Source organism: Cydia amplana, chromosome 9, assembly GCF_948474715.1.
Source record: "Cydia amplana chromosome 9, ilCydAmpl1.1, whole genome shotgun sequence".
In the NCBI taxonomy this organism is placed as follows: Eukaryota; Metazoa; Arthropoda; class Insecta; order Lepidoptera; family Tortricidae; genus Cydia; species Cydia amplana.
In genome coordinates this window covers 12,087,466-12,101,857 of record NC_086077.1, presented here as the reverse complement: position 1 = coordinate 12,101,857, position 14,392 = coordinate 12,087,466, and the positions used below count along the sequence as shown (strand labels likewise).

Genomic DNA, 14,392 nt, shown 5'->3' with positions numbered 1-14,392 from the left:
TCTCGTTTAGAAAGCTGTTAGTTGTCTAACATTAATGACATGAGTCAGTACATTCACAAAATAATAGAAAGTTGTTGTTTTTCGCTGGATAAAATTTAAAGTTTTTCATAACTTTGTGTTTGGTAGTTATAATTTAAGTGAATATCGATTAACTTATCTATTTCCTGTATTATTCTTTATAAGTACCGATGCAAGTGTATAAACAACAGTTATTTATATTTATTATCTTATACAAATAACATCTGTGTACTGAGCTTTATTGTTATCAATTTTGATAACGATATTAGTTCCAGAACATAATTTCATTGTGTAATTTATCTTGTTAAGTTGCTGGACCATATATGTACTTGTAGTATTTAATAACAGATAAAAATACGCAACTTAATCCTAGAATAATTATTTAAAATGAAGCCAATCATTATTGTACACGGTGGAGCCGGGGATATTCCCCAAAATCGCGTGCAAGGTAAATTAGACGGGATGCGAGTAGCTGTGACTATCGGCCACGAAGTTTTGGAAAGGGGTGGCAGCGCTCTTGAGGCCGTAGAGGCTGCCGTTGTTTCTATGGAGTTGGATGAGAACTTCAATGCAGGTATAACTAATTCTTTTATTAGTAATAAGTATCCTTAATTACAACAAAAACATACAGATTACATTATAAGCAACTAGCTTCTGCTCGCGCCTTCGTCTGCGTGAGATGATAATGATTGTTAATACATGTATAAACTATCCTATGTATCTTTCTTGGGCTTCAAACCATCTCCATACCAATTTTCATCTTAATCGGTTCAGCGGTTTAAGCACGAAGAGGTAAGTAACGGACAGACAGATTGACTGAGTTACTTTTGCATTCATTCATAATATGACATAGTAGGTAAATGATATAAACGTTATAACTTGCGGTCTTATCACTACAACCTTTTTTTAAATATTGATTGTAAAAGGATCTATTTACAAAAATAATAAAAAAATATGACGAACTTTTCAGGTTACGGCTCTGTTTTAAATCTTCGTGGTGAGGTGGAGATGGAAGCTAGCATAATGTGCGGTAAAAACTTGGATGTTGGTGCTGTTACTCTGATTAAAGATTTTTTGCACCCAATAAGCATTGCGCATAAAGTTTTGACTGATTCTCCTCACAGTTTACTCGGTGCTGAAGGTGCTAAATTGTTCGCTCTAGAGAAGGTTAATAGACATTTTTTTTACCTTATCGTATACACAGCAACACGCAGTGCGCGATGTATATGTATTTAATATTATTAAAATAATGACCTATCATTTTAGGGTTTTGAAACAGTGCCACCCGAGTCTCTTATATCGGAAAACGCTAAAGCGGCTCTACATAAAATATTAAAAGACGGTGACTATACCAGGACTGAAATTGGGGTCGCAGACGAGGTAAATTCCGTAAATTATAAATGCTAATGCTACATGAAACTGGCCGAAATTATACTTTTTTTTACGTATTTTGTGCCTTACTCAGGATTATCGATCTCTATTTTCATTACAGGGCGGTGTAGGAACAGTTGGAGCTGTAGCAATAGACGCTGAAGGTCACATAGCTGTAGCTACGAGCACCGGAGGCATGAGTGGGAAAGCTGTTGGCCGAATTGGTGACACGCCACAAATCGGCAGTGGAACTTACGCCGATGACAACGTAGGCGGCGTATCAACCACAGGCAATAAAATTAGATATTTAATACACCTGTTTCAATTTAAGTGTTAGCTATTTCTATTTATAACTTTTTTTGTTTTTGTTTTAGGACATGGAGAGACAATCCTTAAATTTTGCCTCGCTCATACCATTGTAAACAAAATGAGAGACGGAACTCAAGCTGATGTAGCAACGCGGAATGCTGTAAACGGTAACGCTTCACTGAACCCTAATTAATTTATGTTTTTGGCAGTGGTATCAGAAAAGTAATTAATGAACTACGTACATATTCTTGTTTCAGAAATGACAGCTCGTTTAAAGAATACTGCTGGCGCAATAACTTTGTCCAAGAATGGAGATATTGGAGTCCACTTTTCGTCAAATCGAATGTCATGGGCGTATATTAAAGATGGTTCAATATTTTATGGCATTGAACCTGGACAAGTGCTTGTACACAAATATTGTCCAGATTGCAAATGAATGTATATCTATGTATATATCTACATATTACATACACTAACTAAGGCAATACTAAAATATATTTTTGAAAAAAAAAAATATTTTCTTTTACAAGCACAATGTATTGGAATTTAAAATTATTTAAGCGAATAAAAACACTTTTGTTTGTTTATATTTAATTTTAAGGCCCGAGTGGAATAATATTTTCCTAATTATAGCCTATGCCCCAAAACATCGCGGTGGTGTCTCAGAGGTACCGCCAAATGCGTGGAACCCAAGTGGAACCGTTATGCCCATTTGAAACGCTTTGCTGATTCTAGATTTTGTTCTAGATGCTATAAGTAAACAAAAGAGCAATACATAGAGTCTGGCTAATGAAAGTTGAGCCTGAGATAACGCGGGAATTTCAATAAAAACCGCACCTGGCAATAAAATTACTATGAAATTAAATGACAGCTTGAAACTGACAGCTTATTTGATAGGAAAAAAATTGCCATATAAAAAGTTTTAAATAAATCTCAGGCTCAACTTTCATTAGCCAGACTCTATTGATTTGAGGACAGAACGGAATATCTTACAAATTAATTAGTGTACCTAATTTTGAGAACTTATATTTTTATTTGGTTTGATTGAAATGATTGATAACAATTTAAATTTTGTTAGTGATTTGTTGTAATACATAGCTTGTTTTGACTTCTTGTAATTATTTTGCAAAGTCCGTAAAATTAACTTAACATTTATAACTAAGGTGTTTTAAACAAAGAATATATTATAATAATATTTACTGTTTAAAATCAAATTTTGTAAGGTCCGCTCATTGGTTATGGATTATGAACTCACCGAACGTTTTTCAAGGTATCGATATTACTTTACGTTAAATGCCGGTTTTTTTCCCTATTGCGTAGCTGTCAAGAGAGGTGACAGTCATATGTTTTTGACAAACAGATTCAATTATCATGGCAGATTGAGAGAATTCTTTCTCTGCTTATTTTATAGATTATTTCACTTTATGATTATAAAATAAATATGTTAATTAACGGTAACTTAACTTTAAGATTTAAAGCAGCTGAATTGCATTACTTTAACTGGTTATATAGTGTGGCACCATGTTTTGCTGTAAACGCGTCCAAAATCAATATAATTACTGATCCGCGGAAGTTCTACGATTCTTTATATGAAAGGTTTAAAACAGCTAATCGTCGGATATCGGTGGCTAGTTTATATATAGGAACGGGGGCTCTGGAAAAGGATTTGTTGAAAGTGACAAAGGAAAATATGATGGGGAATAAGTCGTTGAAATTGAGTGTTTTGCTGGACTATCAGCGAGGAACACGAGGTGGGGTAAACTCACGGAGCTTATTACAAGAATTCTTGACAAGTGTTCCAGATCAGTGTAATATTTATTTATATCAAACACCTCGTCTTCACGGATCTTGGTCCAAGGCTCTGCCAGCCAGGTATAATGAGATTGTGGGTCTTCAGCACATGAAACTGTATATAGCTGATGACTCGGTACTGTTGAGCGGGGCCAATTGTTCCAATGATTACTTTGAGAGGAGACAGGACCGGTATATTGAAATCCAGGATGCAGACTTGGCTGATTTTTATTGTGAACTTATAGGTAACTATTATGTAAGTTGTATATTTTTTGTTCCTTTTGTTTACTTACAAATTTTAATGGTTTGTTCGTGTTTGAGTGTTTTTTTGTACATTATTTTATAAATTAATTAAAAATCATTATTTTAATGTTAGTATGTCTCACAACAGTTTAAATTCAATCATTATTTTGTTTAAGAAAAGGAAGAAGAAAGATTATTTAAGTAGGTGTATTGTTTGATTCAGTAGTCATGGTTGAGTGAATTAGTTTTTTTTTCAATCTGATATTTATTGAGGCTTTGAACACTATGTGAACATGTCAGCCTCATAAAGAGTGAATTAGTTAAAACACGAATATTCCATCCTCTTAATAATATAAATTATTTTTCAGATGAAATGGGTAACTACAGCAAAAGATGTGTAAAGGATGGTTATATTGAAAATAAGTTTGCTTCAAGAGAAGCAGTGACTCAGGAAGTAAATGAGAAGATAATTAACTTCATTGAGAGATGGCATAATAAGCAGTATTCAAGCACTTTATCTAGTGGTAAGAAAATAATCTTAATTAATTAATTTTAAACTTGATTGCACATCAAAAAAGTACATAAGGCAGACTAAACGACATATGGCATTCTCTACCAGTGAACCATAGGGCCAAACATAATAATGTCAAGGTGGTTGCAATGAAAAACATTTAGTTCGACTAATATTATAAAAGTTTGTGTGTTTTTACTCAATCATACAAAATATCTTATTATATTTGATAAGTTTGTTTAAAGTAAGAATCTGCAAACAGTGCAACTAAAAAATTTTATGCAGATAAAGTTATGGCCTGTTGCTTGTTTATTATATGTATATGTTTGAAAAAAGCTGTAAGTAGAGAATTCATAGATATTTTGCAACATTACCCAGATGACAAGCAATATTAATCATTTTATATTCAGTTTCAGATCCCAATAAGGACACATGGGTATTTCCTCTAATCCAAATGGGCGAGTTTGATGTCCGGCAAGATGAAAGAGTGACGCAGGGCTTGCTGGGCTCCGCTCCAGCCAACTCTCTCATCAGACTGGCCACTGGCTATTTTAACTTGACTGGAAAGTATGCCGACACTCTGCTGAAGGATTGCAAAGCAAACATTAGTTTATTGATGGCTCATCCCAATGTGAGTACCTATCATACAAATTAGTTTGCATTATGACTCAGCTATACCAGAAAATCTAGTACAAAATGTGTTAGGACAGTGGGATGCTAGAGGATAAAGTTTGTATAGGGTCTCTATTGTTTCCCAAAAAGTTTTAAGTCATAATGTATTGTTAGCCCGCATTTTCGTTTGTCATAATTCATTTGTTTCAGAAACGCGTCACTTTTCATGACTGCCATAAAACAAACCTAACTTAAACTAACCTATCTATAGGACAACCTTACGAAAATCCTGAAAAGTTAACGGTTTCAGTTTTATGACTAATGATAATATGACAAACAATACATTATGACTTATAACTTTATGGGAAACAAAGGCGTTTGTAAATACAATTTTAGACAAGTTATGATAAAGTTATCTTTTGGGTAAAATTTCTCTTTGACATACGGAAGCGCTTAATATCATTTTCTAATTACGTAAATAAACATGACATATATAGTTATGTATACCGTAAATTTAAAATTGATTTTGTGTTTTCCAGGCAAACGGATTTATGGGGGCTTCAGGGCCCGCAGGTGGCATTCCTCACGCATATTCCCTGATAGCAAGAAAGTAAGTTTCATTTAGTCACTGAGTATAAACAAAGTCGCTTCCCGCTGTCCCTATGTAGGTATGCTTAGATCTTTAAAACTACGCAACGGATTTTGATGCGGTTTTTTTTAATAGATAGAGTGATTCCAGAGGAAGGTTTTTGTATAAATTGTTAACCCGTGCAAAGCCGGGGCGGGTCGCTAGTTTTAAAATTAATTATAATTCTCAATTACTCACTGAATAGCGATTCTAGTTTCACCTGAGTGGAAGTACATAAGGTGACGCTCACGAGTTCAGTAATGAACTACGAGAATTTGTGACGTTTTCAACTAAAAGGAACCACGTTGTCGGTCGTCGATAAGGTTGATTTCAAATTGAAGCTTTATGGGAATAGTGCCTTGCCTTATCCGACAATATCCCTTTTGGTTGAAAATGACACCGTTATTCTCTGAAGAGACGTTATTCCTGGCAGATACATAATATCAGCCAGGATCTCAGGGAATAGTCGACGGGAGGGAATTCCATTTCTTATTAGTCGTCATAGACGAATAAGACTTATTCCATTTAGAAAAAAATGTCTTAGTATTCATTACACAGTTCTTTTTAACATAACAAAAACTGAAGACACTACTATAGTAATTACAACCCTTCTTTTTTTGTTTGTGAATGATTTGATTTAAAATTTAAAAAATCAAAACCAGTAATGATTTAAATGTTTCAGATTCTGGAATCGAGTAGAGGCGTCTAATCAAACAAACAGGGTGCAAATGTTGGAGTATGAACGACCAGACTGGACATTCCACGCAAAGGGTTTATGGTAAATTATCACTACATTGTAACAGCATGCAGCAAAAGGCTGGAGCATTTTTATACTCAAAGAGATCCCCTTCACTGTACCGGCTCACAAATCTGTGGTCCGATTGGCAAACCCCAATAATTGATCTGACCTTCCAGAGGGGAAATGCATTGATTTGGCTGGTTGTTTTTTTATTGTTTTTCCTATACCGAATGTGACTATTGATGGCACTTGTCTATGCAATTTATGAATTGTCAGCTAACAGTGTGAACGGTGGTACTCATTGGAGTTTGGACCCGCGACCTACCGTCCGCTACCTACTCTTCCATATTAACCATAGAGATAAGTAAAGGCTCATTTAGATGGTGCGAGAACTCGCATGCGAGTTTCATTAGCATTACATTGCGTCATTTGATTGATCGGCTGAATTGATGTAACCTCAATGGTCCGCAATGTAACTAAAACGCACGCCGTCTAAATGAGCCCTAAAGAAAGAGGTAACTCCATACATCAGTTTTCTTACCAAAACGCGTGTTATTTCGTAGTCGACATCTAACGTCAAGTAGTGGAATTATCAGTACCGCTACTTGCTACTTGGCATCAGCTGTCACAAATGTCGCTACTGACGAAAAATGTACTGCCAAAACAATTTACTACAAATATTATAAGCGGTTATAATATTAGCTGAAATTTGTTGAGCATTAGAGTTTTAGTTTGCCGCACTGACTTAATATAAAAGAAATAGATACACAAAGCAGAACAAAAACGTCAACAAATGTGGATCCCAATGACGTTTTCGCACCATTTGCATTGATGATAAAAACGCTTACGTAAATTTTGAGTCAAGATAAATGTTTCGTACAGAAAAGAGCTTAATGTCGTAAGCATTAAGTGTCAAACTTGCAAACATAAGTACCAACACTGTTAAAAAATTTAGTCCGATGGCACTAAACGTAACGTATTTCTGTCAAACAACGTCAAACGAGAATAATGAACGAATGGAGTCACTTTGGTACACTTTAATAGGTATTACTGTACAGAAAAACCAATTGAAGTACCTAATAAATAAAATTAATTTAATTTAATCGGGAGCTCAAATAAAATTTAATTCGTGGTTCAAATTCAAACAAATTTAATTTTTAATAAGTAAGTATACGTCTTTAAATACTAAATTTCCTTGAAATAAATTCAACTTATTAAATAAAATAACTGTATTTTAGATCTACATTTACTCATCGCACGGGTGCACGGGGACATTTTAGGTGCTGATTGGATTTTTTTTATAAAGTCCATACTTTATAAAAAAAAATCCTGTGGTTGTCACTGTGTTCAGACAGGTTTAGCATTTACATTTAGTCGATATAAGCCCTTATTGGTGGTGTATATGTCGGAAACAGGGAAATAGGCCGAACACACAAGTGACACAAGTGCCGTTTTGCCTTGTTTAAAACTGCATCACCCCTATCTCTTGCTATAGGTAATTAAATAGCAGTCCACTTTGCACGTCGCATAGGTTTTCTTGGAAATCTTGAATTTAAACATAATATTATTCCTTAAGAATTCCATATAAAAATATAAAAAAATATTGACCTCACATCGACTCATTAGATTTTTGTTCCTTGACATCCCTTCTTTGGTACTAACAAATTAATTTATTCAAAACCATAAAATTACCACCAGATTACATAAATTATGTAATGCTATCCAAAGAACTAACCGAAAGAAATACATTCCATCCTTTTTCCTTGTTTTATCATTGTTATTTTTACATATTTCAACGGCACATTTCGTAATTGTTGACAACTTCACATTTGAGCGTTTCCAACAAGACTAAACGAAAAAGTAACGCGTGATCTGTTGCAATTGCAACGTTACTTTTGTGGGGCCATTTTTTGCGGCTGATTGGGTATCCAGTTCTTTATTCTATATCAATGGTTTGCCGCGACATCTATTGTCAACTAGCAGAACCACAGAACATATAGTTCTTATCTTATAAGCTTGATGCTAGATGTCGACTACGAAATAACTTGCGTTTTTGTAAGAAAACTGATGTATGAAGTTACCACTCTTTCTTTACTTATATTTCTCTATGATATTAACAACAAATAATTATAATAAAAACATACTTAAAGCAAAATGAAATACTAACATAAGATTATGCTTAAATTTTTTATTTACAGGTATTACCCGCCCGGCAGCGGAGTCCCGTGGGCCACGCTGGTGGGCTCGGCGAACCTCGGCGAGCGCTCGGTCAAGCGCGACCTCGAGGCGCAGGCTGCTATTTTCACCGTCTCGTCGGAACTACAGGTGATTGTTGAATACTTAATTAATTAGTGTTTCAATTTTTGACGGCTAACAGAGAGTCCCAAACAAAAATAAAAATCTTATTTGAAAACGATAGTTTCAGTAGGGGCGTGGTGAAAAATCCACCTTTTGACCAAAAGTTAAACTTGACATTGACACTTCAAGGCAATATGTAGGTTCTGCCCTTTACAGTTCACGCACGCATAATACTCTCTCTCACGGGGTTTTGACTTTTCATACATTTTGGATGAAACATCCGTAGGACATAGACGACTTGGAGGTAACTTTTACCTATGCCATAGAGAAATATAGTAAGTCAAGAGTGCTCACTCCATACATCAGTTACTATTTCAGTGTCTACATCTTGCATCGAGTAGCGGAACTATCAGTACTGCTACTTGACAATAGCTGTAGCACCGACCGGAAAGTCTTATCTCAACAGCATAAGACTTTCCGGTCGGTGCTACATCTATTGTCAAGTAGCAGTACTGATAGTTCCGCTACTCGATGCTAGATGCTAATAGTCTTTTTGGTACTAAAACTGATGTATGGAGTGAGCAATCTATGTATTTTTTTCTCTATGCCTATGCAAATAAAACTGCACGAGGCCATGCTCTTGGCGGGGAACAGAACCCTATGGAGGAACCTGGTCTTCAACAGGACATGATGTCACTATCCTCATGCAGTATTGAGGGACCGACTGAAGATTTTTTTTTCTGCCCACACGATATCCTGTCCGCGAGACTCTAGAAGTTGTCGTTTTTTGGGTTCCGTACCCAAAGGGTAAAAACGGCACCCTATTACTAAGACTCCGCTGTCCGTCCGTCCGTCTGTCACCAGGCTGTATCTCACGAACCGTGATAGCTAGACAGTTGAAATTTTCACAGATGATGTATTTCTGTTGACGCTATAACAACAAACACTAAAAACAGAATAAAATAAAGATTTAAGTGGGGCTCCCATACAACAAACGTGATTTTTGACCGAAGTTAAGCAACGTCGGGCGGGGTCAGTACTTGGATGGGTGACCGTTTTTTTGCTTGTTTTGCTCTATTTTTTGTTGATGGTGGCCGGTTTCGCCTAATAGGATTATTAAGTTTTACAATTTCTTCCGCACACTTATGACTCTCCACTCTGTCTACAGGAAAAACTTCACAATGAAGTAGGTCTCCTACACGCGCACGCGGCGGAGTGCAGCCGCGAGCTGCAGGAGCGCTCGGCGCCGCTGTGGGTGCGCGCTACTGTCGGCCTCTTCCGGTCATACTTCTGAACTAAGGTGACAGGCATTCTTATACAGAGCAGGGATGTTGCGAATATCCGCATCCGCATCCGCAACCGCGGAACTTCCGCATTATTTTCAACATCCGCATCCGCATAAAATCGATGCGGATTTAATGCGGATGCGGATGTGGAACAGGTCGGTACAGGAACGTCTTAGCATCGGCGTAAGTGCTAGACTGCTAGGTAATTTAGTCATAAACCAAAAAAACCTATTAGAAATGAGCAGTCTAGCGTGAGTGGGACTTAATATACGGAACCCTTGGAACGCGAGTCCGACTCGCACTTGGCCGGTTTTTTGAAATAAAAATTACTAAAATGTAATATTTGACGTTTTTATGGTACTATCTTGACATCCGCATCCGCGGAGCCTTTAAAAATCCGCATCCGCATCCGCGGATGTCAAAAAATCGGCATCCGCAACATCCCTGATACAGAGTAACAACTACATAACTGAAACTAGATTCTTCTGAACTAAACACTTATGTAGAAAATTATGTTGTTTTACCTATTCAAATAATGTATGTGATGAATAGCTGTTAGGAAAAACTACGACTTAAACGAGAATACGGGGACGGCATATGAAACCAAACGATAGAATTATAAATATCTAGGTAAGCTCGATGTAACGGTAAATCATTACTATAAATGTATTACGAAAATCTCGTATTTCATGACACAAATCTGCTTAATTTGATTGTTAATATGAGTCATATAATAATATATTACTTCGTATTTTTCATTGTTGTACATTTTTTTAGAATGAGTGAGTCGTTTCGTTTTAAGATTGTTTTGAAAAATATTTTAGCTTTAATATGGTTGTATTTGTTGAGAAAATGAATGACTTCGTTATGTTAAAATTGTTGTTTTACTGTCCCTTTGATTTTTTGTGTTTATTATGTGGTATGTGATCGAATGCACAACTAATGCATGAAGGCTTTTCTCAGCGTAGTCTACGACAAAGTCATAGACAGTCGGCAGCAGAAGTAGCTAAGCGAGCGAGAGATTCAAAATGATCTGCTTGTGCACTATTATTCGCTCAACAATAAAGGTTTGTTTAGATGTGTGGTATATGTACTTCGCTGCTGACTGTACCTCGCTTCGTAGCCTATATAGGCACAACCATTTGGGGCATTATCTATGAAAAGGACCTTATTGCCGATGGCGCTTACGCCGCACAGCGTCGCGCGGCATTGTATTTATATCGGAGCATAGTTAATAATGGCGTAAGCGCCATCGACAATAAGGTCCCTTTTCATAGATAACGTCACATTTTAGGAATCTTTGGCGTTGAAAAGATGTAGGTACACCAGCCAATCTTTTCTCGATGTATTTCAAAGCCTACTTATTATATTTCAATTTCAACAGTCATTTTATCGTCTCTTCTATTGCTGCGATTCGTCGAAAGCGCTATCCATATGTTTTTTCTCAAAAATGGACGGCAAAGTCGACGTTGCCGGTTAAAAAATAGGTCGCGAAGTGCGTAGTTTATGGTCATTCAAAAAATTAAAAAGTTAAAAACATTGCAGTCTCGATTTCGGGACTGCAATGTCGCATACAAATTCCATTATTTAACGAGTTCCAAACTTTTTAAAACTTTAAATGGCCATATCAAATGAAGGCATAGGTCCCTTAAACAGCCAAACAGATGATCAGCACTTATTATTATAAAGCCTATAACAGACTATCGCACCGCACCGCGACCTTGGAGCGTCGCACCCATAAGTGAGAGCGAGAAACAGATATCTCTTTCTCGCTCTCACTTATGGGTGCGACGCTCCAAGGTCGCGGTGCGGTGCGATAGTCTGTTACAGGCTTAATGTTGGTACCGCGACTATTTAGGTGTCTCAAATAGGTTGGCGTATTTTCAGCAGAAAAATACACTTCTTTTTTTTTTAAAGGCGGCAAGCAAATTTTTTTAATAGTTGTATTTTTTTCTGTGATAATTAGAACGTTGCTTCTGTAAGTTCTGTAAAATATTTCTATTTCTTGCACCATTTTTGAGAAAAGCACTATATATGACTCGGCTGGAAGGCTACTTGCTGGCTTCGGATTCAATTAAACGGACTCCCAAGGTCGTCCGTTTAAAACGAATCCTCAGCCTGCAAGTAGCTACTTCCGAACCTCGACAATAATGTACTATTATCTAACTATGATTGCTGGGTCTCCGTTTTCATAAGAAGTAAGGAACTATCGCTAAAAGCGTTTCTCATTACTCTCATTAGGTAATATCATATGTAAGCCCACTATAGCGCCACTCTCGAACACTTAACCAATAGGGAGGTAAATTATTAAATTGTACAACGGGACTTAATCGCGTATCTAAGTTTATTAACGTCGGAGGTAAATCTTAAAAACTTAGATACGCGATTAAGTCCCGTTGTACAATTTAATAATGCGTAAAAATCGTGAAAGTTTAAATCAGTGTTAGGGAGGTAAATGTTAAAGAATACACATATAAAGCTTTTCAATCATTTTTAATCATTATTCATTCTTATTTTCATTCGTATAATCACATAATAATAATTATCTCGATTCACACTTAAAATAATTTTAAAATAAATTAAATGAAAAAAACACTCTGCAATAATTTATACAAAATTCAGTCGTTTTGTGACATTTGATTAGATTACAAGTACAAGTATACAATTAAAATTACAATAATAGGAATCAGGCACAATTAAAATATCTACTAATCTATTTTTTATTCGGTAGACTAAAATGACATTTCATAATATGAACATAAAATGTCATTTCATAATATGAAATGTCATTTTAGTCTACCGAATAAAAAAATAGACTTTAGTGTTCGCCGCGCCGCGGCTCACGGAATACAAACAATTATTCGTAAATAATTGATCCCATAAAATAAAAACTCTCTTTTGAGCATAATCATTTGAGATTATAATTGCAATCATATAAATTGAGCAAGAAATAGTTGCTGACCACTTAACAATTGTTTAGTAATACTGTTAAATCAATATATAGCGGCAAATATTCGACAAATCAACATATATAGCTGGTCAACCAAATCTTGACAGTAAATAAAGGCGCGAAATTCAAATTTTCTATGGGACGATATCCCTTTGCGCCTACATTTTTCAAATTTGCTGCCTTTTTCTACTGTCAAGATCTGGTTGACCAAGTATATATGTGTCGTTCTCATTAAAAAGGGTTCTCATTGTGGTAAAAGCTTACGTCGCGAAGCGTCATGTTTATTTTGGAGCTTCGGCAACAATGACAATAGAAGTCCCTTTTCAGTGAGACCGACACATTTTTATAATAATTCAGATTAGATTAGACCAAATACTACGGAAAGAATATTTCACCATTTTTGCTTGGACGCCATATTATTCTAATCTTTGGTGCGCTGGGTATAACTATGCTGGCCCTTTCAACTAAATGCAATGTGACTTTAAAAATCTCATTGGACGGCAATGAGTGCGATACTCTTTAAAATTATTTTTAATCGAAATTAGTTAGGTATTTAATATAACAAAAAACCGAAAGAGAAAATTAATTACAATAACCCCTCAAATACAACTCAATGTCATGGACTACCTATTATTAATTGATCATTATAATATTACAGTGATTTTATTGGCGAAAAAATCGATTTTACACTTAAAAATCAACGCATTTAGTCGTAGCGCCAGTCCACACGGAAACAGTGTTGTCGCGGTAACGCCTTCTCCCTCTAACACTACGGACGCAGATAGTACAAAAATAGTTCACCTATCCAGTACAATTAACACTACTTAACAATTAAGTATGCGAGGAGGCGCTGACTTAACTCCCTAACAACCAATAAATGGACAAATCACCTCACGAGGCCAATACAAAAACAAAGATTCATAAATCTTACTGGAATAGACAACATACACGGCGTGTAAGACTAAATGAAACTAACCTCCTCAAATAATGCTACTTATCGCGAATCACACTAAGGTAAATTGACTAGGCGTTGTGAGTGGGTCGCACTGGTTGCGTTACTCGGGCTTCGACTTACATGAATTATAACTTAGGCGGAAAATAATCTCGAAACGCCTACAATCTAAGCCGGCGTTTGATAAATTATTACGCTGTAAATTATCAACATTTTAATATTTTATCAAACGTCAAGGCTTCCGAGAAGACTAATCAATATCAAACTATCGACTTACAAACAGTCCGCAAAAGCTCCAGATATCTCGCTCTATAGGTCAAATAGCGCGTTTCAAGGTCGCCTAAGTCAGACGGTAGCCAGGTCAGAAGCCTGCATCAGGCGGCGGGTCGGGGGGCATGTAGTGGAGTTCGTCTATAGGAGCACTGAACACGTTGTAGAGGACTGCGAACAGCGTGCAGGCCGCGTAGGCCCCGAGCGCCGCCCACCAGAGTAGCCGCTCCCATAGTCGCTGCTGAGCGTGTTTGAGCACTAGTAATCCTATTGTGAGACCGGCGAGCGCACCCGCTACGTGCGCCGCGTATGATACTGGTGGCGCTTCCTGTAACAAAGAATTATATCTGTGTTATGATAATGTATTTTTTAGGGTTCCGTAGCCAAATGGCAAAAAACGGAACCCTTATAGAT

The 14,392-nt window shown here is 36.4% G+C and overlaps 3 protein-coding genes across 4 annotated transcripts in view; 2 read left to right on the top strand and 1 right to left on the bottom strand.

Annotated features, from left to right (window-relative positions):
- The first annotated feature begins 371 nt into the window (after positions 1–371).
- On the top strand, positions 372–2,168 carry LOC134650715 (probable isoaspartyl peptidase/L-asparaginase CG7860). The gene is made up of 6 exons (XM_063505648.1): positions 372–592; positions 989–1,185; positions 1,285–1,398; positions 1,511–1,679; positions 1,764–1,865; positions 1,956–2,168. Exons 1-6 carry the CDS (start codon positions 406–408, stop codon positions 2,132–2,134), a joined length of 948 nt encoding a protein of 315 aa, XP_063361718.1. The 5' UTR covers positions 372–405; the 3' UTR covers positions 2,135–2,168.
- Positions 2,169–3,068: 900 nt separating this feature from the next.
- LOC134650714 (CDP-diacylglycerol--glycerol-3-phosphate 3-phosphatidyltransferase, mitochondrial) lies at positions 3,069–9,822 on the top strand. Its single transcript, XM_063505647.1, has 7 exons — positions 3,069–3,734; positions 4,101–4,256; positions 4,654–4,874; positions 5,395–5,465; positions 6,166–6,261; positions 8,421–8,547; positions 9,689–9,822. Exons 1-7 carry the CDS (start codon positions 3,140–3,142, stop codon positions 9,812–9,814), a joined length of 1,392 nt encoding a protein of 463 aa, XP_063361717.1. The 5' UTR covers positions 3,069–3,139; the 3' UTR covers positions 9,815–9,822.
- A 3,523-nt stretch (positions 9,823–13,345) lies between these two features.
- The window catches only part of LOC134651142 (rhomboid-related protein 3), a 192,485-nt gene continuing 191,438 nt past the window's right edge, over positions 13,346–14,392 (bottom strand). The window contains exon 10 of one of the 2 annotated variants that reach the window (XM_063506173.1): positions 13,346–14,306. In XM_063506173.1, coding sequence (XP_063362243.1) covers positions 14,070–14,306 — 237 coding nt within the window. In that variant the 3' untranslated portion in view covers positions 13,346–14,069. The remainder of the gene's footprint in view (positions 14,307–14,392) is intronic. The other variant, XM_063506172.1, reaches the window with a different exon arrangement.

What these genes read in the sequence shown, in the direction of transcription:
- LOC134650715 (XM_063505648.1), top strand. Translation starts at nt 406, where the DNA reads ATGAAGCCAATCATTATTGTACACGGTGGAGCCGGGGATATTCCCCAA. An exon ending in GGATGAGAACTTCAATGCAG is followed by an intron (nt 593 to 988) that starts GTATAACTAATT and finishes CGAACTTTTCAG; the next exon opens with GTTACGGCTCTGTTTTAAAT. An exon ending in AAATTGGGGTCGCAGACGAG is followed by an intron (nt 1,399 to 1,510) that starts GTAAATTCCGTA and finishes TTTTCATTACAG; the next exon opens with GGCGGTGTAGGAACAGTTGG.
- LOC134650714 (XM_063505647.1), top strand. Translation starts at nt 3,140, where the DNA reads ATGTTAATTAACGGTAACTTAACTTTAAGATTTAAAGCAGCTGAATTG. An exon ending in TTTTTATTGTGAACTTATAG is followed by an intron (nt 3,735 to 4,100) that starts GTAACTATTATG and finishes ATTATTTTTCAG; the next exon opens with ATGAAATGGGTAACTACAGC. An exon ending in TATTCCCTGATAGCAAGAAA is followed by an intron (nt 5,466 to 6,165) that starts GTAAGTTTCATT and finishes TAAATGTTTCAG; the next exon opens with ATTCTGGAATCGAGTAGAGG.